This window comes from Typopeltis vanoorti, chromosome 3 (assembly GCF_054136105.1).
Source record: "Typopeltis vanoorti isolate ZY-2024b chromosome 3, IOZ_Tvanoo_1.0, whole genome shotgun sequence".
Taxonomy (NCBI): Eukaryota; Metazoa; Arthropoda; class Arachnida; order Uropygi; family Thelyphonidae; genus Typopeltis; species Typopeltis vanoorti.
This window is the reverse complement of record NC_143551.1, coordinates 101955322-101981459: the sequence shown is the minus strand read 5'-3', so window position 1 is coordinate 101981459 and position 26138 is coordinate 101955322. Positions and strand designations below refer to the sequence as shown.

The 26138-nt window shown below is 33.9% G+C and overlaps 1 protein-coding gene across 1 annotated transcript in view; it reads right to left on the bottom strand.

Annotated features, from left to right (window-relative positions):
- Tsr1 (Tsr1 ribosome assembly factor) overlaps nucleotides 1-26138 on the bottom strand; it is a 273200-nt gene that overhangs the window by 206363 nt on the left and 40699 nt on the right. Inside the window, exons 4-5 of the mRNA XM_090415842.1 lie at nucleotides 19756-19865; nucleotides 12896-12974 (exon numbers count right to left, since the gene is read on the bottom strand). Coding sequence (XP_090271968.1) covers nucleotides 12896-12974; nucleotides 19756-19865 — 189 coding nt within the window. The remainder of the gene's footprint in view (nucleotides 1-12895; nucleotides 12975-19755; nucleotides 19866-26138) is intronic.

The window sequence follows — 26138 nt, the reverse complement described above, 5'->3', positions numbered from 1 at the left end:
TCAGGTGGCATGACAATTCATTTATAGTACCATCACTTTGTTCTTTGGTTTAAGCCAATACAGAATACTATGTAGTCAGTTAATTCTCAAATGGTCAGGTAGATACTAATGTCACATTCTATGAAAATGTGAGAAGTAAACACTGTCAGAACCCCGATCAATTTTTCATATTCCTTAAAGGCTATAAGGAGATCTCCACCAGCTATCTAGTTTTCATCTCCCCCAGCAACTTTTTTTTTTCACCTTCCTTAATTATAACTTAAACAATAATCATAAGTTTATTTTTGATAACATGAGCTGTTGCACTGTATATAGAGAAAATTCCAGTTAATGAGGCCACACTGTTAATAGCATCATTTAGCCCAATTAAGCAGCTATTCCAATTACATGAAGTTGCACATAAAAAATTTAAAAAATTTAAAAAGGTGTATATATATATAAAATACATGCGTTTCGCTTATTGCATAGAAAAATTACTGACTTTAATTAAAGAAAATATTTGCCATAAAAATAATTTCATTTATATACCTAAGAGTAGACATCTAGTGCAGATATAGCACTGTCCCCATTACCTTCCTGCATGAAATAATCATAATCCAGTAATAAATTTTTCTATGGTCCTAGATAGTCACTCATTAAGACTTGGGAGAATCATCCTTATCACTTTCTTGTTCCTTTCATGTCCTCTGATGTTTCGCTGAAATTTATTTCAGTTTAGTCCTCAAAATCTTCATTTTCATCATAACATTGAAAACTATCAACACTAGTGGATGAAAAATCTTCACAGTTTCTGATATGATTCACTCCTAATGGAACATCATTCACTGGATCTGGCATATCTATGACTGAATGCTTAACACCACATTGGGCAAAAATTTTGAATCTTGTTGCTCATTCCTTGCCAACAGCAATAAAGTGTATTGCTAGTAAAACTAACTTCTGTGGTGACCTTAGCAATTGTCAACAACCAGTAAAATTTTTCTTGATTTCCATTGCAATTCATGTCCCAACTCACAAGCCAGTTCTTAAAAAATTCAGATGTTAATCCACGGATTTTTGTTCTCCTTGTGGTAATGAACACTAACTCTCCATTCAAATCCCTTCAAAGCATTGGGACCTAGCCATTTTTTTCAATAACTAACAGTTTTCATTCACCAGTTACTGACATTTTAACAGCACAGCACTGTTATGCTGTTCAAATATGTCAGAAATGGCACTATAAAATAGATGTGTTTCATTTTCATCAGCATTATAAATATCATCAGCACTGAAATGAATTTCTGAACTGAGATCACAATTTTTTTTAACACTCCATGTGGTAGATGATACTGGCTAAACCAATTAAATAGCACTGTGTTCCAAATAAACAAAGCAAATTCTTGTTATATTCTCATTTTGTTTTTGTTGTTCCAGACCTGTCCCAATAAAATGAGTTTGCCAATTAACTGGAATCTACTGTATTATGAGATTAAAAGAGATATCATCCAAGGAAACAAACTCTTAATCAGAATTTTTATTTATTTTTTTTAAATATTTCAAATCATTTTGCATTTAAAAGGTCTCATTTGAGATTACAAATTTCCATAAATCACAAATACAAAAATTAAATTACATTTTTCTGTGAAAACAGAACGGTGGAATTAGTTGTCAGAGGTTAATGGAGAAGATGATCATGGTCTTATATGTCACCAAGCACAAAGAAATAAGTAGGATGGTAAGTACACCAGAGTAGTAAGTAGTTATGTGCACAGATACATGGACAGACAGCAAAAAATGAATCTGACAGCACAGCATTCTGTGAAACATACTAAGAAAGGAGAAAAGATATAGACTCTTCAGAGATAACCTGTTTTGAATATTACAATACTTAGGAATTTCATGTCAAAGGTTATGAAATTTTATAAGCTGTTCAATAAAGCAGAAATTAATCATCATCATCAAATTCCTGCCATGTACCCTCAAGGGGTACAGGATATAATAGTACTACATGAAAAATTTACATCATTACTAACTTCCTATCTACAATTTTCCTCCAAATCAGTCTGTTACTTGTCAAGATTCCAACATTACCAGATCTTATATTTCTATCGTCTAAGGCACTTTGTACCGTATCAATCCACCTATATCTTGGTCTTCCTATGGGTCGTTTTCCTGCCAACTTGGCAGAGAACAGATGTTTTGCTAATCTTTCCTCGCCCATTCTGTTTAAGTGACCATACCACCTGAGATTAGCTCTGCTAACGCATTCCTGGATGCTGACAATGTCAAGTTCTTTCCTAATATTCTCATTTTTAATATGATATTGCCATTGATGCCATCTGTTCACACCCTAATCTTTCTCAGGACTCTCATATCTGCGGTCTCTAGTCTTTGGTCAAGTGTTTTACTTCTGACCCAGCTCTCAGATCCATAAGTTAAAACTGGTTTGAACACTGTCTTGTATACAGCTAATTTAGTGTTCCGACTAATTTCCCTCTTATTCCATATGAATTTATTCAATTGACTTCCTACCATACCGGCTTTGTTGATTCTGTTGTCTATTTCCATATTTAATTTACCATGTTCATTAAAAATCGTGCCTAAGTAGCTGAAATGTTTTACTTGTTCCACAGGTTCTCCATTCACAACACAGTTGACATTTTCAATGATTCCACCTATTTTCATTGTCTTTGTCTTTTAATTGCTGACCTTTACTCAATTTAAAATAAGAATGGATTTTCTTGATCATGATCAAATTGCTGATATAGTATCCTGTACATCCAATTAAGGGTACACGACAGTAGTACATGATTAAGTTTAGATTATTACTAACTTCCTATCAATTGTTGTTTTCTTCAAAATTAATCAGTTTGTCAGGTCTCCCCCCACATTGTCACATCTAATATTTACAACTTCTAAGGCACATAACTGAATCAAGTCACCTGGCATAGAACATCTTACTTCTCCCATTCTGTTTAAGTGACCATAATTACTTAGATTAGCTCTGCTTGTAAGCTAACAATGTCAAGTCCCTTTCTAATATAATTTTTAATGATTCTGAAGCAATCTGTTTATTCCCTTAACATTTCTCAGAAACTCTAATGTCTGTAGTCACTGATCTTTGATCAGCAGTTTTATTTCCAACTCTGAGATCTGTAAATTAAAATTAGTTTGAATACTGTCTTACTGCTAGTTTTAGTCTTAGTTTGAACAAGTTTTTCTTTTTTACACAGCAAAATTGCTGACTTAAACTTAAAAACTTAACTTAAACTTAAACTTTAAAAGGTAAAATATTTGCCATAAAAATGGGGTGCATTAATTGTGTAAAATGAGGAATTCTTATGAGTATTTTACTTTGTACTATACATTTCTTGAATAATTATTCAAAAATATTTTACTGTGATGTACATATGTGTTGTAAAATACTGATATTATAAAAGTTGTCAAGAATAAATGTATATGGAATTGTAGAGCATTACAGTTACATAATTGATATTAGGCTAGCTTATGATGTTGACATTGTAGCAGAGCAGGTATGAAACCTAAACTAATTTCCTTAGTTCACCAAGGAATTTTAGACATTTGTCACAATAAAATAATGAAGAAAAAGTGTGAATTTATTTTACAGTATTTTAGTGAAGATATTTACCTCTGGACAAAGGGATTGATATTGTGAAGCATAGAACCAAGTGAACCAAGCAATTCACATAGTGTTGCACAACATTTTGTTACTTAGTAACAGAGCACCAGAAAATAACAGCTTGGAGCTGAGAAAGAAGGTTTAGTGGGGAGGGAGGGGAGAGATAGAGAGGAAAACTTCAAAGTTATATAATTCGAATTTAGGATTTCCATAAATTTAAGGAATAAAATTGAAGTTTTATTAAATGCATGGATGACTTACTATAATAATAAAATCTTTTTAAGTCTTAATGACAAGTGATATTTTCAAGGTATTTCTTACAGGAATTTGTTCAATTGATGAGGGAACAGTTCATATTGCTACTATCATTGGTAGGTGGAACAGAAAAAACTAAATTAATATACGAGACTCCATTATCTTATGCAAGAACACATATTCTTTATTTTGAATAGATGCAGTGTTTCTTTTTGAATATTCTCTCAACTGCTGAAACTTATAACCTGTCTTTTCAGTTAAATTCTTTCTTTTGTTAAAAGTGGAATGAATGGATGACTAATCAACTATGAACTAGAATTCGGTACAATAATTGATATAATTGTTGTTCTACTTAATCCACTCAAGGAACTAAACAATAAAAAAAAATTTTCTTGAAGATGCTTGGAGTACAACTGACCGATTACTAGGATGTTATACTTGGCTTATATATTTGTCATTATGAATTCCATAATGTAGCTCAGTCAGTATAGACAAAGCCCTTTGTTTGGAAAGACCTGAGTTTGATTCCTGTCCATGATGTGAGAAACCTTTATATGCTCTTTCGACTAAAGTGGGGTTAGCCAGTCTCATACGGAGGTGAGAGTTTTTCTTGTGGAAACTTGGGTTTTTTGTCCCTCAGAAGAGGCAAACTGGCTCCATGAACACACACTTCTACAGACAAAAACACCAATCCCCCAACGTCAGGCTTCGCAACAGGTTGGTTGGGATTGCGCGCCTAAGGTAACATTATGTAAGTAGGCTGACTCCAAACAGATGGGATAAGACACAAGAGGAAGAAGAATATGTTTATTTGTTTTGGCTGGCCTGGTTGGCTGAGTGGTTAGTGTATCTATTCAGACAAAAGGCTGCGGGGTTCGAATCCTGGCGTGGGGGGCATGGATGTTTGTGATTGTCTGTGAAAATACTAGTGGTGGTGGGTGGTAGATGGCATTGGTGTAGTTGCGGTTCATTGTAGTTGGTAGACTGAGTGGTGGAGCCAGCGTTTAGAGTAGGTACCCTCCCTCAATGAGTCTTTGGACTCCCTGGAGGTGCCACGTAATAATAATAATTTTTAATTGAGCCAAATGCATGTTCATCTTTGTATAGTTTAAATTGAGAGAAAGTGTGTGGAGTGACAATATTTTTAATTCACAATATAATGACTTGTCTTTATTTGTTCACTGAATGAGTTGTGTCTATAATTACTGTAAATAATATTCATTAAATTATTTTTGAAGATACTTGGAGTAATTGCGCACTTCAGCTGTAATAGTTAAAGATAAGGTTGAGGCTGAGAGTTTATAGCATTTTCACAGGAAATCAACATGGTTAGTGTTTTAGCAATTAAAATCATCAGGCAATATTCGTTAATGATTTTTTTTATTTATTTATTTTTAATACAAGTCTACTCCTTATGCAACTCCAACAACTTATTGAACTTGTTAGTTTTTTGGTTAGTTTAATAAAATCTAATTCTTGTTAACAAACATGTACTCTCAATACTGTAAATCAAATGAATTAGATAAACCATAGAAATATTAAATGTTACACAGTATAATGTCCCATTTACAACATATGACTAACATGCTGAAGAGCTTTTGCTTGGCACCATGTCTTTTCCAGATCGACACAACTTCAATGCAGATTCTTGTGATATTCCCTTTGATGTCTCAAATATTTGTTTTAATGCAAAAATCTAATCATTATAATTCCTACAAAGGAGTGACCAAAATATTTAACAACCAGTACGATAATATAAATTAATATGTAAATCAAAAATTAAAAAGTATACTTCTTTTTTCCTCTAAAAAATCTAAACTATATACATTATAAAACTGCTCCACAAGTGATATAAGTTGTAATGCAATGTTTTATTAAATCTTTCCAATAATTTCAGAATTATATGATTTTTAGAAGTTCTTGGTGATTTTCTGTTTGATATAAGCTAACCACGCCGGCATGGTTGGCAGAGTGGTTAGCGTATCCGCTCTCCGCATCCAAACGGTTGTGGGTTCAAATCCTGCCATGGGCATGGATGTTTGTGATTGGCCGTGAAAATAGTATGGATGGTGGTTGGCAACAGATGGCGCTGGTGTAGATGATTAAGGTAGTTGCAGTTGAGAGTCCAAAGACCCTCAACGAGTCTTTGGACTCTCTGGAGGTGTTAAGTAGTAGTAATAATAATATGACTCTCAGCCATGATCTGATAACAGAGAACTGCATCAAACTCTTTTGACAGCTTCGCACTGAACTGATAGTCATTAGGAGATATATGTACAGAATATCTGTTCACATTAATCACATTATTTGTGGTTTTGAATCCTCTCTGAGCTTCTACTGAACTAACAGTAATTACATCCCAAATTTTTAAAGCCCTTATAATCCTATGAGATTTTTTATATATGCTCAACATATCTATTATTAACCAACTTATGAAAATCATTTACAGCAATGTCATATTTAATTAGTTTCATAAAAATCATTTCACTTTTGTCATCAAACAACAAATGCATTTTCATGTAACTTATTAGATAGTCCAATAGTTTTTCTATTAGATTTGACACTTTTGTTTGAAATGGTATATCATATTTCTTCATCTCTTTAATTCTTCTCTTGTAGATATTCATCCACTTCTCTTCTTTCTAAATATTCAGCACAGCTGATCGCCTCACTTAGAGGTAAGATGGAAACTAAAATCAGAAACACAGCACACTATATTGAAAAAAGGAAGGACTGTGTCATAGAAGCTTTTGACTTAATAGAAAATCTGGACATCAACAATCCATTAAACCAATGTTCCTTAAACAGAAACTATGAATCTACCATAAGAACTAATTATTTGAATACTGCATTAACAACACATTTTTCCAATTCCAGAACAAATTCTTTGAACAGAAAGATCATCTAGTGATGGCATTGTTACTCTCTGCTCTTAGTTAACCTCTTCATGTTTTTGAGACAATTCCTCTTCATGGAATTGTCTAAAAAATAGTCTTCAATAGACTGAATAGCAAAGTACAGTTTTGCCTGAGACCTACAGGAGAGTATCTAAAAAGGAAAGGATCTGTTGTTTTCCAATTTGATGGTGAATTTAAAGAGGGGATGAATATCGTTGAACTGAACATCAGTCTTAAAGTTCAATGAAAATAACATGATAACCCTGTAAAGATTAGTCTTGTTGTTGTTTTCCGAACTGGGCCATATGATGAACACATCATCCACATATATGGGGTTTAGGGTGTAATGCGTAATCTGCAACAAATCTTTAATCCAAAATTTAGTTTTAGACAATAACCATTGTTAGTACAGCCTCCAATCATAGTTCTACAGAGGCTGATCTTTCCTTTATTTGCCAAACTTTTTTGTTCAATGGCTACAATGCCAAAAAAGTCAACAAATTAATTGTTCCTTATATCGTGCACACCTCAGAAAAAATAGACAGAACTCTAAAAAGTATTATCTCTGCATGGCATTCAAACCTTATCTAAAGTGGCTATCCTCATCCATTCTCCCAAGGATCCTCTACTTTCTCTATCAGTTCCAGGTGTTTACAAAGTTCCTTGTTCCTGCAACTTACCTTATTATGGTCAACCCAGGAGATCTGCTAATATCTACCTAGAAGAACATAAAAAATATATATGTAGAGACATAAGTCTGGTCAGCCAGGACTTGCTGATGATGCCTTGGATACTTTATACAGAATCAAATGAAAAAAAACCACTATGCTTCACCACAAAAAATACAAATTTGAAAGACTTTCTTAGAATCAGCAGCAGAATAAAAACAACGATCTAGTTTTAATAAATATGGTTGTATTAAACTTTCCAAGATTTGGGAAACATTAATTTTTAGGCCTCCTGTCCAACACAGCTAAGGCTAGCCAATAGCACCAATAGAGGGCACCTCTCATAGGACTTTAGGCTTTCTGTCTAATCTTTTCCATTTAATGTTTGTGCTAATTTGTGTTTTTGCAATTTTACTATTGTTTCCCTGATGATGTCTCAGTGAATGAGATGAAATATAGGAGTAATTAAATATGTTGTTTAATTATTTATATGCATTGTATTTATTTCATTACACTCCATAATGATTTTAAACCAATATGTAAGTCTAAATAGTCGATATTAAATGTTAAACACAAATCAATGCCCCAAGAAACAAAGCATGATCCTGCATCAGGTTAGGTCATCGTTCATCAAAAGCCTGATGCATGCATGTAGGCATATCATAGATGCACTTCTCATCATGTAGCTAGCCAACATGATACAACATGAGTCAAGTGCTCTCCATTGTTCATCTTTTTTCAAATATTCTATATTTATGCTTTCCATTAATTTGCTTGTTAGGTAACTGAAGTGGAGCATTTTTTTTTTTTTTTTTTAATCTCCTCATGAAGTGTATCATATTGTATACAAAACTACTAGAGATTCATATTCAGTTAAATGTAACAATCAACAGTCTACATGTGGAATTAATACCAAATTTAAAAGCTGAAATACTGACATCTGTTAGATTACCATTTATAAAACTAAATCTCTAGAAAAAATTTGTTTTCCAAATGTTGAGTAATTTCCATTTCACAATTTCTATTAACATGAATACACAGGGTTCATGATTTCCAAACTGTTTTTGCAGTTCTAGCATGCATGTCGTCCACTGAGGTACAAATATTCTTCCAATTTTTACTATTTCAATTCCCAGATCGTCTGATCTATTATTAATTCTTTTCAATGTTCATATTTCAATATACTATTGAAGTGAGGTAGTCTTCTATGAGAATCTTTACGAGGGGTTGTCTGAAAAGTTCTCGACCTAACAATGAAAAAACTTTATAATCATCATCAACTTCATGCCATGTTACCCTCAAGGGATGTACAGGATATGATAGTACTACATGAGAAAAATTACATAATTACTAACTTCCTATCTACAATTTTCCTCCAAATCAGTCTGTTACTTGTCAAGACTTCAACATTATCAGATTTTATATTTCTATCATCTAAGGCACTTTGTACCATATCAATCCACCTATATCTTGGTCTTCCTTTGGGTCGTTTTGCTTCCAACCTGGCAGAGAACACTTGTTTTGCTAATCTTTCTTCACTCATTCTGTTTAAGTGACCATACCACCTGAGATTAGCTCTGCTAACACATTCCTGAATGCTGACAATGTCAAGTTCTTTCTTAATATCCTTGTTTTTAATATGATATTGCCATTGATGCCATGTGTTCATGCCACTAATCTTTCTCAGGACTCTCATATCTGCGGTCTTAGTCTTGGCTCAAGTGTTTTACTTCTGACCCATCTCTCAGATCCATAAGATAAAACTGGTTTGAACACTGTCTTGTATACAGCTAATTTAGTGTTCCGACTAATTTCTCTCTTATTCCATATGAATTTATTCAATTGACTTCCCACCATACCAGCTATGCTGATTCTATTGTCTATTTCTATATTTAATTTACCATCTTCAGTAAAAATTGTGACTAAGTAGCTGAAATGTTTTACTTGTTCCACAGGTTCTCCATTCACAACACAGTTGACATTTTCAATGATTCTGCCTATTTTCATTGTCTTTGTCTATATATTGCTGACCTACATACCACATATATTACAACAGTTATTCAATTTAGTCAGGGAATCTTGCAGACTTGTAGAAGATTTATTTCAAAGTATAACATCATTTGCATAAAGCAAAGAGCTGACATTAACATCTCCAATTTTGATATTATCAAGTTTAATACCACTTTCCTTCATAATGTGATCCATATAGATAATGAATAACAGAGGGGATAACGTACACCCTTGTCTCACAGCAGATTTAAAATTAAACCATCTTCCCGTACTTCCTTCAATTCTAACCGCTGTCTTACAACTCAAATAAAGACTAAGTATTGCTTGATATAATGCCCCATTGACACCATATAAATGTAGCATATTGAATAGCTTCTCTCTTGGCACCTTGTCATGTGCCTTTTCCAAATCGACAAAAAACTTAAATACAGATCTTTGTTATATTCCCATGCTTTCTTGACTATTTGTCGTAAAGTGAAGATCTGATCCTGACAGCCTCTGTTTGGCCTGAATCCAGCTTGTTCTTCACCAAGCTTTTCTTCCACAATTCTTCTCAATCATTTCTCAAGTATACTTGCATAGATATTGCCAGGAACACTCAGTAGAAAAATATCTGTAATTCTCACATTGAGCTTTATTTCCCTTTTTATATATGGGTACTATGAGAGCTCTACGCCAATCATCAGGAATTCGTCCCTCTGTCCAGGCTTTCTGAACTATGCTGTGCAGCCACTGTAAGACTTTTATACCACCATACTTCAGCATTTCTTGTCAAATATCATCTACTCCTGCTGCCTTTCCACATTTCAAGCCTCTGATGACTTTTTCTACTTCAAGTATGGATATGTATTCCTGACTGCATGCCTGGTCAGTGTTTTTTACCACTGTGCTGTCATCACTACATTTAGCAGTTTTTCAAAGTAATTACTCCATACTTCAAGGATATCTTTTTTTCTTCCGTTTTCATGTCACCTTTATCATCTCTAACTTCTTTTACAGCACTCTTTTCTCCATTCCAAAGCTTCTTCAACAACCTCCAGAATATTTTGTCACCTTCTTGCTATTTATTTTCAATATTCTTGCCAAAGTCCTCCTATGACTTTGGTTTAGCTAGTTTTACACAGTGTTTAGCATTCTTGCATTTGTCTCTGTATTCTCTAAGAGCACAAGCTGACTTATTTGACAGGAACTTTTGATATGCTTTCTTCTTTTCCTTCACTGCCTCTTTAACTTCCTGTGTCCACCATGGAGTTCTCATTTTTTTATCCTTGCAAACAACTTCACCACATGCCTCTCTAGCTGAATCAATCAGGGCTTTCTTCAAGGCTTGCCACTGAATCTCCAAGGTTTGATTCCTGTTCTCAAACTCTTTCATTTTTTCTTCAATAATCTTTGTGTATTTTAGTCTACAGTTTACATCTGAGAGCTGCTCAACTTTTATTGGCTTTAAAACTTTCTTACATGTAATTCTTTTCAATATGAAATTCAATTTTATCCTGCTCAAGACTAAATAGTGATCACTTCCAATTTCAAATCCTCTGTACACTCTGGTGTCCTGCCCCAGGGAGAAAACATCACTATCAACAATAACATAGTCAATGAGACTTTTCTTATTCCTTGCCTTTTCTCTCTATGTGAATTTGTGCACATTTTTATGTTGGAACATGGTGTTAGTAATAACCAGTCCATGTCCTGAGCAGAAATCCAACAGATATTTGCCATTATTATTAGCTTTGCTCTTTTCTCCAAATTTTCTCGAAATATTTTTGTATGTCTCACAATCATTTCCTACTCTGCTATTTAGATCCCCAACAAGGTCAGTTGCTTTTTCTAAAGCATGAAAAAATTCCTCCACTTCTACCTTAGTAGAACCTTCTGTGGGACCATAGGCACAAATAAGTCTCATTGTCCAGTTCCCCATTCTTATATTTGCCCACATCACTCTACTTGAGACTGACTGCCATTCAAGAAGATTAGCCTCGTATTTTGTCTTGAATAATATGGCTACTCCTTCTTTTCCTTGATTGTCATTGCCCTATTATGTCAATCTGGTACTTATCTAATTCCTCAGCTAGCTCCATTTCTTTGTTATTCAGGCTTCTTATGTTGATAGTACCGATCTTTAACTCTGGTGATGTTGAGTTGGGGTGTGTTTTCAGATTTGTTCCAGTAGCTGACTTTTCGCTGTTCGCCCTGGTTCACTGGTGAAAACAACGGGGGCCTTGTTTAACCGGGCAACGCCCCACAGGCATGAAATTTTGTCATGTTGTACCATCATTATCTACAGGATCTTCTTACAGTGGCAGCAAATCCCTTTTTAATCATCTCTTATCTTTGAATTTCACTCTCCTTCCGTTATAAGATAACCTTTGAAATGGGCTTTCGTTAATAAGCACTTTTTTCCAGCCTTTCTTTATGCGCTCTCTCTCTCTCTCTGTGTTTTGTAGGGGCATACACCTCTACTACCTAAATAGCATATAGTTTTCATTCTAGTTTCACTAGTGCTATTTTAATATGAATAAGTTTAAATTCCATTAGGTATTTCTTGTGTATCACAAAGGCAACACTTTTTTTCTTCTGTCATTGTAACAATTCAGAAAATGTTAACTTCCGTGTTTGTTTTTCTATAGGGAGTCTATCTTATTTCCAATGCACAGAGTTCTGTGATTGAAATAATAATGTTGATGATGACTGAAACGAGGTTTCAATCATTATTTCTAATCTGAAGTTCTTTTTATCTTCTTAGTCTTTCACATCATAAACAATCATCTCCAGCCAAGTTTTCATCATCAGCAATGCTATAGCAGATAGCAATATGATCTTTGTCTGACTGGATAATGAATGAGTCAGCATAGCTTCTCAATTCTGCTTCCATTAGTGATCTTGGGAAAATCAGAGAAGTGTTTCACATCTCTCTCTCTCTGATCTTTAACTTTTACTGGGCGAAGTAGAATGGCCTTCATTCCACAAATGGCTTTCCATAAATATATGCTTCTAACTTGCTTCACTTCAGCTGTGAGGAATGGGAAGGGAAGGTTTGATTGCTATATTTTGAACAGCAGCAAGAATGTGAAAACAGTATTCTATCTAAAGGTGACCAGATTTGATATTCACATATGCTTAGCAGCTGTCCAAGAGAGAAATATAGTGCCTTGGATGGAAAAGAAAACCAAGAAATTGGTTAATAGCTTTATGTTATCATAACTTAAAATAGCATAACAATTCGATTAAGTTGCTATTTTACCTAAATGGAAGAGCTAAGAAGTTTAATTCTGGTTTATGCTAAAATATTTTCTGTAACATTTTAATCATATTTTAAATTTGAGTATTTAAAAATTAATAAAATTTATGGTTGCTGCTATGTTAGTATATATTTCAAAACAGTATTATTACAAAAAACAAACAAAAAAAAAACACATATAATAGAATTTATGTAAAAAACTTACTTTACAAACATCAAGAGTTGCATATAAATCTCCAGGATTTGGTATAACAAAATGAAATCTTTGCTTGAAACGAGGAAGACTAAAAAATAAATAATCACATAAATATATATTTATATAATAATTAACAAGAAAACCATATAGTGCAACATGAATAACCATATATTTTAAAAAGCGGCTTTAAATATGTGTTATTCCAAACAAAATCACAAGAGGCTGTTCAAGTTATTGTACACCAATACAGATGATCAAACTTGTCTCCATCAGATATGAGTACAAGTAAACACTGTGAAAAAGATGTTAACAGTGTTTACTAGTACCAAACAATTCTTACTGAAGAAATATTTGGAGATCTACAAGTGATCTTCACACATGAGGAAATGAAGAATGGAAATTATAAAGATCAATCCACCTGGCATTTTTATAATACTAAACAACACAAGATTAAAACTGGCTATTCAAGGTGTCTTCAAGTAAAATTTGACAGCCTCAAAGAGAATTTTCTTGACAGAATGTATTGCAAGATCATTTGGCTTCATCACCACATAATTCCGAATTTTCAAACTGGCTTCATTCCTCAGTTGCCTTAAGAATAAGTTAATGAATTATTGAATTATCCATGCATAGGAAAAGGTTATTTGCAAACCTATAGTACATTTGTACTGATGGGCTAAGGATTTTTTTTCTATTTTTATCAATTTTCTATTTTTTTATATTTTCCCATAGTCTGGAAACCCTGCTCTAGAGAACAAACATGGAACTTTTCTAAACCTCTTCAGACCTCTGTCTCACACAAGGAGATGAAATTCATCTCCCACTGACATAGGTCACTGTTCTTGTGACTTATCTTACTCCAAACACTGGAAGACAGTGAAAAATGTGATTAAAAGAATACCCAAAATACTTATATCTGACAAACAGCTTCCAATTAGCAGGGAGGTGGGACTCATACAAGAAGATGAAAATCATCTGTCACAAAAGTTGTAGAAAAAATAATAAGTCAAAGCCTAGTACCTTTCTCGGTATGTCTGAGCAAATTTGGCGTTAAAGACCATTTTCTCCAATGAAGAAAAGCTAGTTATCATATCCATTGAGGTCATTTCCCAATGGAAAGCACTAGCTTGCAGCCATTCTGAGAAATCTGGAAAACCTTGCTGTACAGACTTAATTTAAACAAGGAAAATGAATGCCTGAAGTTGTTTCTAAACCCAGTAAAGTTATATTGATATTTGATAGATTACATTTATTGTTCTTTTATTCAACAAATCCTGCCTTAACTGTTCTATTTTTCAAACTAACTGTTTCATACAGTAAAGTAAAGATGGCCTTGATGTGAAGGCCCAGAATTCTATGCTAATAAATAATTATACATATGTAAATCCAGTTTTATTATCAGCATAATTTAGATAACTCAGTAAAGTAAAGACAATGATGTAATTGGACAACGAAATACTCTTAGATCTTCTTCCACATAAAAATACTGTACGCTGTACACTAAGCACACAGCAAAAAGTCAGATACTTGAACAAATCGCAAGCCACCATCAGCAGAGCTCAAGACTGGCAACATAAGCATAAGAAACATCAATAAAAATAGAAATGAAACTAGTAGAAGAATTTGATAAGTACATTTTATGATAGGGGTTCACAAAGATAAAATTAGGTTATATTTTTCAATACAATATATATATCAATATTTCAACACAAGATATTCGAGGGTGGACTGAAAATGTCTCTGCCTAACAATGAAAAAAACCAATTTATAATTTCAAAATTATTTTTTATTTTTCCATATAATCTCTCTTAAGACTAATACAATCATTCCAGCGCCAATATCCCGTCCCTGTAGTGGTTCTCAGTAAAATCTGCAAAATACCCATCTACAGATGCAATCACCTCTTGATTCAAAGAAAAACGCTGACCAGTAAGGAAGAGTTTTAGTTTTGGGAAGATACATAAGTCAGAGGGAGCCAAATCTGGGGAATAGGGTGGATGTTCCAACAATTCATGGTGCAGATCCCTTAATTTTCCCATTGCCAAAACACCTTTGTGGGCAGGTGCATTGTCCCGATGAAAGATGATTTTTTTTCTTCTGCAAACCGGGTCTTTTCTCACAAATTTTTTCATCTAGTCTGCTTAAAAGATTGGAATAATATTCCCTGGTTACTGTTTTACCCTTTTCAAGATAATTAATAAACAAAATGCTTTTAGCATCACAAAACACCGATGCCATGACCTTTCCTGCTGGCAGAACCGACTTTGTCTTCTTTGGTATTGAATAACCAGCTTCTGTCCACTGTTTGGTTTCTGGTGTGTAATGGTGAATCCATGTCTCATCCATAGTAATAAATTGATGCAGAAAATCAGTTTTATTCTTGTTAAAACACTCCAAGCACTGTTCAGAGATTTTCATGTGAGTGCGTTTTTGATCTGCTGTGAGCAAGTGCAGCACCCATCTTGCGCAAAGCTTTTTTTCATTTGCAATTCTTCATGCAAAATATATCCTGCATATTCTTTTGAAATGCCTATAGTCTCAGCAATTTCATGCACTTTGACTCGGCAGTTATCCAATACCATATTGTGCACTTGATCAATGATTTCTGGTGTTGTTACACATTTTAGACGTCCTTCATGTGGATCATCTTCAAGGCTGGCACGGCCATGTTTAAACTTGGCAGCCCATTTCTTAATTGTCAAAAACGAAGGAGAAGAGTGCCCATAAACTTTGAATGAATTTCTTTTGGTGTTAAACCTTTTACAAAGAATTTCATAACTGCACAATACTTCAGACAGCTGTATAAAACAAAGTACTTGATAGGATGACTTGATTCCACATGGATGCTTATGACAGATGTACTAACTTTGAAAAAAAAAAATCTTGCCAATAGTGTTGCCACCTATGGTTGAAGCCGAAATTCAGACCACCCTCATATATCAATACATATTCAGGCAATAATAATCAGGGAAAAGGAGTACATATTGTATTCAACTCTATATATGAAGATAATCTTTAATGGCATGGAACATGAAGTAGAGTGATATGAGATGAGCAAATATCAGAATGGAGAATTCGACAATGAAGCTTATTTGTGCCTAAGATACCACAGAAGGTTTCTACTAAGGAAGAAAAATTGTTTTGAGGCATTACAAAAGGCAGCTGACAAAGAAAAAGATGGTTCTTATCAGAGATCTAAACAGTAGAGTAGGAAATGATCACTACACACACACACACAAAATGTTTCAGAAAAATGGAGAGAAAGGAGCAAAGTTAATAATAATGTAAACACCTCCTGGATTTCTGTTCAGGACATGGACTAGTTATTACCAGTCCATGTCTCATACAAATTCACAACATTTAGTTGTGAGGGATAAAATTCAATATCATACTGAAAAGAAAAGCGTATAAGGACATTTTAAAACAAATCAAAGTTGGGCACCTTTTGAAGGTGAATTACAGAATCAAATACACAAATATTATTCAAGAAAAAAAAAATCTGAAAACAAGAACCAAATCTTAGAGAATCAATGGCAGACTAAGCAAGTCAGAGAGACATGTAATGAGGTTGTCTGCAAGGACAGAAAAATCAGATGCTGGACTCAGGAAGTTAAAGAGGGAGTCAAGGAAAAGTGCATAAAAGGTTCCTGGAAAGTAGTTCAAGTACCTGATTTAAGTCAGCTTGTGCTATGAGGGAATACAGAGAAAAACGTAAGAAAGTGACACACTAAAGCTAGTTTTAAACAGTGCTTCTAAAACTAGCTAAAACACAGCTTCACTTTCTTACATTTTTTAAAGAAAAGCTTATGGGAAGAATTTGGTACGAACATAGAAAATAATGAAGATAACAAAATGTTATAGATGCTATAGAAAAAGCTTAGAAATGGGGAGGAAAAAACACTGTAAAAGGAATCAGAGATGATTTTAAAGCTGAAGATATTCTAGACATTTGGAGTAATTACTTTAAAAGACTGCTAAATGAAACAAACACTAAATGGATCACATTATGAAGGAAAATGGCATTAAAATTAATATCAAAATTGAATATGCTAATCTCAGCTCTTTACACTATGGAGATGACGTTATAATCCTAAATAAATTGAGTGAAAGTCTGCAGGATTCTCTGAGTAAACTGAATAACTGATGTAATAAATTTGGTATGAAAATCAGCAATGACATGACAAAGACAATGAATATAGACAGGAACATCGAAAACATCAACTGACAAAGAAAAAGATGGCCCTTATCAGAGATCTAAACAGTAGAGTAGGAAATGATCATCACACACAAAATGTTTCAGAAAAATGGAGAGAAAAGTTAATAATAATGTAAACACCTCCTGGGTTTCTGTTCAGGATATGGACTAGTTATTACCAGTCCATGTCAAAAGTTTATTTTGCACTTGGTTAGACTATAATAAATTTAGTTTAATCCTTTATCCAAGTGTAAGCAAACAAAGTTTGCACCTGAAAATATCTTTAGCACTGAGGTAAGGTGGTGCAACACCAGGCAACTCAGAGCAAAGGTGGACCAAGCTCTCATCACTACTTGTCTCAGTATCTCACATAATGCAAAGCACATCTCCTTGCAGACATGTATACTGCTATGCATTAAGGGAAGGGCTACTACCAAGACCGGTTTCGACCTTTATTGCGGTCTCATCGGTGAGAGGCAGACCCAAACGTGGAGATACTAAGGCAGAAGCAATAGAAGAGGTCATATTTACCTATACAAGTTGCCAACAGGTGTACCACCTTATTATTCAATTACTATGGATTTAGAGAAAGATGTTGGAAGTTTATTTTGCACTTGGTTAGACTATAATAAATTTAGTTTAATCCTTTATTCAAGTGTAAGCAAACAAAGTTTGTGCCTGAAAATATCTTCAGGACAGGTCAGGTGGTGCAACACCAGGAGACACAGAGCAAAGGTGGAATAACTTTGCTTTGCTTTGAATTGATTCCTTAAACTTTGTGATCCCAGTGTTATTATTTATAGTTGGAGAGCAATCACTTGCAATGGATTGTTGTGCAGGGGGTGGGGTTATACATGGTCATTCAAATGAATGTCAAGTGATAAGTTTAGTTTAATCCTTTATCTAAATGTGAGCAAACAAAGTTTGCACCTGAAAGTATCTTCAGGACTCAGTTAAGGTGGTGCAACACCAAGGCAACTCGTGGCAAAGGTGGAGAGAGCTATCATCACTCCTATCTCAGTATCTCCCATAATGCAAAGCACATCTCCTTGCGGATATGTGTAATGCTATGCATTAAGGCAAGGGCTACCCATACTGGTTTTGACCATTATTGAGTTCTATTGTCAGTGGGAACTAGGCCCAGTAGTGGAGACACCAAGGCAGAAGCAATGAGAGGTCATCCCCACCTATAGGAGTTGCCAAAAGGTGTACAACCTTATTATTAAATTACTCCGGATTCAGAGAAAGATGTTGAGAGTTAATTTTTCACTTGGTTAGACTATAATAAGTTTAGTTTAATCCTTTATCCAAGTGTGAGCAAACAAAGTTTGCGCCTGAAAGTATCTTCAGCTAAGGTGGTGCAACACCAAGGCAACTTGTGGCAAAGGTGGAGAAATCTATCATCACTCCTATCTCAGTATCTTCCATAATGCAAAGCACATCTCCTTGCGGATATGTGTAATGCTATTCATTAAGGCAAGGGCCGCTACCCTTAATGCATAGCATTACACATATCCGGAGTAATTTAATAATAAGGTTGTACACCTTTTGGCAACTCCTATAGGTGGGGATGACCTCTCATTGCTTCTGCTTTGGTGTCTCCACTACTGGGCCTAGCTCCCACTGATGCGACCTCAATAAAGGTCGAAACTGGTATGGGTAGTGGCCCTTGCTTTAATGCATATCCGCAAAGAGATATGCTTTGCATTATGGGAGATACTGAGATAGGAGTGATGATAGTTTTCTCCACGAGTTGCCTTGGTGTTGCACGACCTTAACTCAGTCCTGAAGATAGTTTCAGGCGCAAACTTTGTTTGCTCACACTTGGATAAAGGATTAAACTAAACTTATTATAGTCTAACCAAGTGAAAAATAAACTCTCAATGCCAAGTGAACAAAGCAAAAAGTACATTTTCAATAAAATTTCCAATATAATGAGACAATGTTACTCATTCAGCGGAGGATGTTTGGCAAGTCTGGGGAACAAGTGTCCATAAGCAGACTGGAGTTCGAGTATATATATATACCATCATAATAATAATTTACACAACTGAAAATGCATTAGATATTAATTTTTTTCCATTATTTGCTGTTTTCAGATGAAATTTGTATGGAGTGCAATGAACATAAAATAACCTATTTATAAAAATTTTTCACCATACAATTTATGAGAAAACCGTGTCTCAAGTAACATTTCATTTCATGCATTTCATAGACTACTGTAATAATGTTTCATATTCATCAACCTCTGCTGAAATTTGATCAGTTTTGACAATGCTTTTGGAGGCAACTACCAGACTTTTAAAGATGCAAAGATTCCTTATCAGGGCTTTTCCTCACAGAAATTGGTTTTTCATCCTGCAAACCAGCCACATGCAATTGGTAGCTATAATCTGAAATGCAAACTGGATTAATGAACGATGAAAGCATTAATTAGGTCTCACAGAAGACAATTTGCCTACATTGGCTATGTCAGGCTATTCAGTCTAACACGTTGTGAGAAATTCTCTATTCTCTTCAATCACTGTTCTCTTTTACACTGGCTCAAGCATTTCACAAAATAAAGAAACAGCTGTTCACTAAACAATCAAGCTTTAATTATAAAATGAAAGACTACATATACTTGCAAAACTGCTATTTTCATATAATAGAATAATGTAGATACCGTTATTACCTAATGTGTGTGCTATTGTAATTAACAGTAACAACAGCCTCTTTGTCACAAGATTTAACCACTTCCAGAAGTTTCCATGGATTTTCTGTTGCACAAACAGGTATGATTGCCTAGAACAAAGAAATGGTGTTTTTTTTTTAAAGCAAAAAAGTTTTTTTTTTTAAAATAATTTTATTACCATTATTTTCTAGTATATACCCACAATAATTATGCAAGAGATTGTAACTCAACACAATTACTATTTCATTACTAGTTTTTCAATATTTTTTCCAAACTGGTGTCAATTAATAGACAAGCCTTAGATCTTATCAGCTCTTATTTTTCTATCTCTATAAGCAGTAATAACTAAATCTATCCTTAGGCAGAAGGACAGATTTAGCTGAAATGATTTTGCTTTTCTTCCCTGCCCTCCCAAGCAATTATTTTTAATTAATTGTTGATTTCCTAAAGTCTCAAACTCCCATTGTTTCCGAATTATACTGATTATATTAATTTACATTAGTTCTCGTATACATGACTAAATTATTTTAATAATAATACTTTTATTTCAATTACTGTAATTACATAAATCATCAAGCACAGGAATATGAACATTATAACAATTACTATTACATGATTTCAGAAGGAGAGGCTGATAAGATGCTTTAAAGCTAAATATTAAGGATAAAGAAAATCTTTAAAGAATACTGTTTCAGAGGTTTTAAGTGTGAACACAATCATGCTTGGACACAAACACCAATTGCCATTTAAGACCGAGTCTTGTTGGGGTATTCCAGAACTTGAACAGCAGGTAGTAGTAGTAGTGTTATACCCTATCTTTATATCCAACCTTTTATATTAAAGTCGGTTAAGGAGAGTCAGATAATACTTTATATATATAATTTTATTTATTTTTTTTGTAGTTGGTTAGAATGTTTCAGATTTGTACCTGAATGATGCATTGACTTCAAAATCACCAAGCTGTGTCTATCCAAAGAACGAAGCTCAGGTTTTTACACACACATACACACATTAAAAATAATAATAATAATTTCACTGTATATATATAAATATATATATTATATACAGCAATTTCTCAATTAATGTGCCTAATGCATCCTTCATGAGTCTTGTTGGGACTCATGAAAATATAAGATCTGATAATGTTTGAGTCTTGACAAGTAACAGATTGATTTGGAGGAAAATTGTAGATAGGAAATTAATAATGATGTAATTTTTTTCATGTAGTACTATCATATCCTGTACACCCCTTGATGGTACATGGCAGGAATTTGATGACGATGATGATGATGATGCATCCTTCAAAATGGGTGTATTAATCAAATGCAAACTAATCAAATATAATCTATGGGGGAAAAAGTATAATTTGTTCCTTAAATGTCTTTTTTGCTCCTTAATTTTTTTTATAAAAGAATTAGGGTATGTCTCAGGGAATAGTTAAAGGAAAACCATGAAGATGAAAGACAATAAAACATATTCAGAATATAAATTTATTATTCTACTTCTTAACAAAGAATTGACCTCATGTAGTCTGGGAGGCATTCTGTTTCTTTTTTTTTTCATACAACTGATGGTAATATTTACATCCAAGTCCTTATCTGCATTTGCAGCTTTGCCTATGATTCAAACAAAATGAGGGGTATTTCACTTTTTGAAATGCTCAAACCGCTCAGCACTAGCATGGAATTCTTCTTTTCCATCATTGATAGCCCTTTCTTTCAAGGTTGCAAAGAGACTTGATACTTTTGATTCAATAAGGTCAGTGCTTAGTGGGATTCATATTTTGGTTACAGTCTTCGATCCATGTAGAAAGAAGTCTCTCTAATTCAACCACAATACTCTGATTTCGAGTAGTCTGCATTCATGATGAATTTGAAGCAGCCTTACCTATCTCTTTGTATTCAGCAGATTTGTTAAAATTGCTCTTATAGTTGAAGAGCAATTTTATCCATTTTGTGTTCTTGTCCTATCTTTGCTCTGGACTTGCCTAGTTCATTTTTCTTACAATGAGATTACTTTTCGAAACTTTTTCACACTTCCACTTTTTTGTTCAATAATTCTTTTAATCATGATTAAAGGTTGGGAAAATATTTTAAAATAAAAAAAGTAAGGAAAACAATTGCAAAGGAAGCACTAGATATGATCAGCAGAATTAGCAGAAGACATAAATTTTCGTGCTAAATTTGGAACATAGTGTACATGGAATTTGGGATTTAGCTGACCAAATTGTATTCTTATTGGTTAAATCACAAATAAAATAATGGTACAACATGACAGAATTTCATGCCAGCTGGGGATGTCGTCCAGCTAAAGCCCCCCCCCCCCCATTGTTTTTACAAGGGAAGCAGGGCAAACAGCAAAAAAGACAACTACTGGGAAAAATGTTGAAACACACCCCAACTCAACATCACCGTAGCTCAAGATCGGTACTATCAGCATAAGAAGCCTGAATGGCAAAGAAATGGAGCTAACACAAATTAGGAATCGGATAAGTACTAGATTGATATAATACGATGACTGAAACAAAAAAGACAAAAACTGGTGAAATCATTCTAAGCAATAAATATAAAATGCTATATTCAGACAATAAGAAGGGGTAACTCTAGTATTCACTACTAAATAAGAGGCTAATCTTCTTTAATGGCAGGTAATATCAAGTAGAGTGATGTGGGCAAATATCAGAATGGGAAACTAGACAATGAGACTAATTTGTGCCTATGTTCCCACCAAAGATTCTACAAAGGTGGAAATGGAGGAATTTTTTGAGGCTTTTAGAGAAAGCAACTGACACAATCAAAAGAGAAAAGTTGGTTCTTGCTGGAGATCTAAATAGCAGAGTAGAAAATGATTGTCAGACATACAAAAATATTTTGGGAAAATTTGGAGAAAAGAGCAAAGCTAATAATAATGGCAAATATCTGTTGGATTTTTGCTCAGGACATGGACTGGTTATTACTAACACAATGTTCCAACATAAACATGTGCACAAATTCACATGGAGAAAAGAGGCAAAGAATAAGATAAGTCTTACTGACTATGTTATTGTTGATAGTGATGTTTCCTCCCTGGTGCAGGACACAAGAGTGTACATAGGATTTGAAATAGAAAGTGATCACCATTTAGTCTGGAGCAGGATAAAATTGAATTTCATATGAAATTTAATACTGTATTATTTTTTTATAAAAGAATTAGGGTATGACTAGGGCCTAGTTAAAGGAAAATCATGAAGCTGAAAGACAATAAAACATATTCAGAATATAAATTTATTATTCTACTTCTTAAAAAAGAATTGACCTAATGTAGTCTAGCAAGATGCTCTGATGTGCTGCTATAATTACTAATCTTCAGATCGATGCACCAAAGAAGAAGATGAAATTCAATTTTCAATTTGCATACATGTTCTTCTTTTCACAATGAAAAGAACATGTAAGAAAGTATTAAAGCATATAAAAGTTGAGCAGTTCTCAGTTATGAACTGTAGACTAAAATCCGAAAACATTATTCAAGAAAAAATGAGAGTTTGAGAACAAAAACCAAACTTTGGAGATTCAGTGGCAAGCCATGAAGAAAACGCTGATTGATTCAGCCAGAGAGGCATTGGTGAGAAAAATCAGAACTCCATGGTGGACACAAGAAGTTAAAGAGGCAAAAGTGGACAGGATGAAATATTGAGTTGGATGTTGCTACAGGCCTGGGATGTGAAGGGTGAATCAAGGAAATGTAAAAGCTCTCGCTACTCTCTATACCTAAAGGCTTTAAGTTTACAGTGAGGTATAACTGATGTGCACTGAAAGCAAGATAGCAGTAGTTTTGTCTATTGTTACTTGACTATATATGAACTTCCTGTGTTTATCTTCCTTTAATTGATTTACTTCTTTATTATTTTTGCTCATTCATTCTATCTTATATTTCAAATTCCTTAGAATACAATAAAAGTTAGATATAATAATAATACATTTAACTGAGCAGTTCCAAAGGCACTTCAATAAAAAGAACTTTACTGCAGATTCCATCTTACTCATTGGAACATCTATCACTTGCTTCTCATTAAGCACATAACATTCTCACTAATATACAAGGGCTTGATACATTATACCTGTCTTTCAATATTAATTTCATAGTTCCTTATTGGAGAGTAGATAAAGATGCATATAAAAACTTTTCCAAGATCGCAGAATCCAACTCAGTAGTTTATTCTTCCTTTCCAGCCCACCTCTGCTGCTTAATTAGCCTAGCATTCTTGTTACCCAGCAACAGATGTTCTCAAACCTCACAACTATGTGCATGTCTGTTATTCAAAGGGAAATGAAGTGACAAAATGGCTGCCAAAATACTTGCATGTTGTAATGGTGTATGGCATAAGAACACTACTTAACATGTTCGCTGCCACGCTATTTGGGCATAGTTTATTACTGTACGCCAAGCAATTTCACTTCTTCAAGGTCAGTACAGGTAATCTTCTTGCTGGCAGTAATCGACATACGAGTATATTCGTAGTTGGCTTGTGAGGCTCACATACCATCTACGAGTATACACACTTTCGCTGCTAGCTCCACACGAAGCATTTTCACTTCATCAAGGTCAGTACGGGTAATCTCCTGGTTGGCAGTAAGTGTCATACGAGTATATTCATAGTTGGCTTGTGATGCTCATATACCAACTACGAGTATATTCGTATTCTTGTGTAGAGGCTTAAGTGCTGTGAGGACATTATGTTGGAGGTTTAATGGATTTTTTACAACACTCAAAAAGAATTAAAATAGAATTTAATACTTCCTATATTTCGTCCTAGTCACTAGGATGAAATATAGGAAGTATTAAATTCTATTTTAATTCTTTTTGAGTGTTGTAAAAAATCCATTAAACCTCCAACATAATAGAGTATATTCGTAGTTGGCAGCGAACGTATTAAACAAACATTCAATATATACATGCAACATTATTTCTATGTAAATCTCTAAGGATTACAACATACGATAAGCAAGCTCACTAGTTAAATACATTTTAGGTCGCTTTTTGTATCACCACCACTTAACCACATCCAGTAATACTAAATGTATAACTGCATTAAATTATCTTATATATATAATATAAACTTAATTCTTATTTATGAAATTTTTACTGGGTATGTATAATACTGTAAAAAATGAACATAAGTAAATCACGATTATGTGAGATTTTTACAGTAGCATTTGAACAGATTTATTTTTGCTCCCACTTTAGCAGAAATATTTTGCCAAATCACTATTAATGAAGCTAAAGGCAGTGTCAGAGTATTTGGTAAATTTATTCAGTACAATACAACCTATATACATATTAATGTTTATGTGAAACATTTTATGGATATACTTCTGTCGGAATGCAAAAGGTTTAATGTGGAAATCTGTTAACATAAGAAGCCTGAATGGCACAGAAATAAAGCTAGCTGAGGAATTAGATAAGTACCAAATCGACATAACAGGGGTGACTGAAACAAAAAGGACAAAAACTGGTGAGATCTTTTTGAGCAATAAATATAAAATGTTATATTCAGGCAATGACAATCAAGGAAAAGGAGTAGCCATTGTATTCAACACTAAATACGAAGCTAATCTTCTTGAATGGCAGGCAGTCTCAAGTAGAGTAATGTGGGCAAATATCAGAATGGGGAACTGGCCAATGAGACTTATTTGTGCCTATGGTCCCACAGAAGTTTCTACTAAGTTAGAAGTGGAGGAATTTTTTGATACTTTAGAAAAAGCAACTCACACAATGAAAAAGGAAAATTGGTCCATGTTGGGGATCTAAATAACAGAGTAGGAAATGATTGTCAGACATACAAAAAATATATTAGGAAAATATGAGAAAAGAGCAAAGCTAATAATAATGGCAAATACCTGTTGGGTTTCGGGTGAGGACATGGACTGGTTATTATTAACACAATATTCCAACATAAAAATGTGACAAATTCACATGGAGAGAAGAGGCAAGGAATAAGAAAAGTCTCATTGACTATGTTATTGCTGATAGTGATATTTTCTCCCTGGTGTAGGACACCAGAGTATACAAAGGATTTCAAATTAGAAGTGATCACTATTTAGTCTTGAGCAGGATAAAATTGAATTTCATATTGAAAAGAATAACATGTAAGAAAGTTTTAAAGCAAATAAAAGTTGAGCAGCTCTCAGATGTAAACTGTAGCCTAAAATACATAAAGATTATTGAAGAAAAAATGAAAGAGTTTGAGAACAGTAATCAAACCTTGGAGATTCAGTGGCAAGCCATGAAGAAAGCCCTGATTGATTCAGCTAAAGAGGCATGTGGTGAAGTTGTTTGCAAGGTTAGATAAATTAGAACTCCATGGTGGACACAGGAAGTTAAAAAGGCAGTGAAGGAAAAGAAGA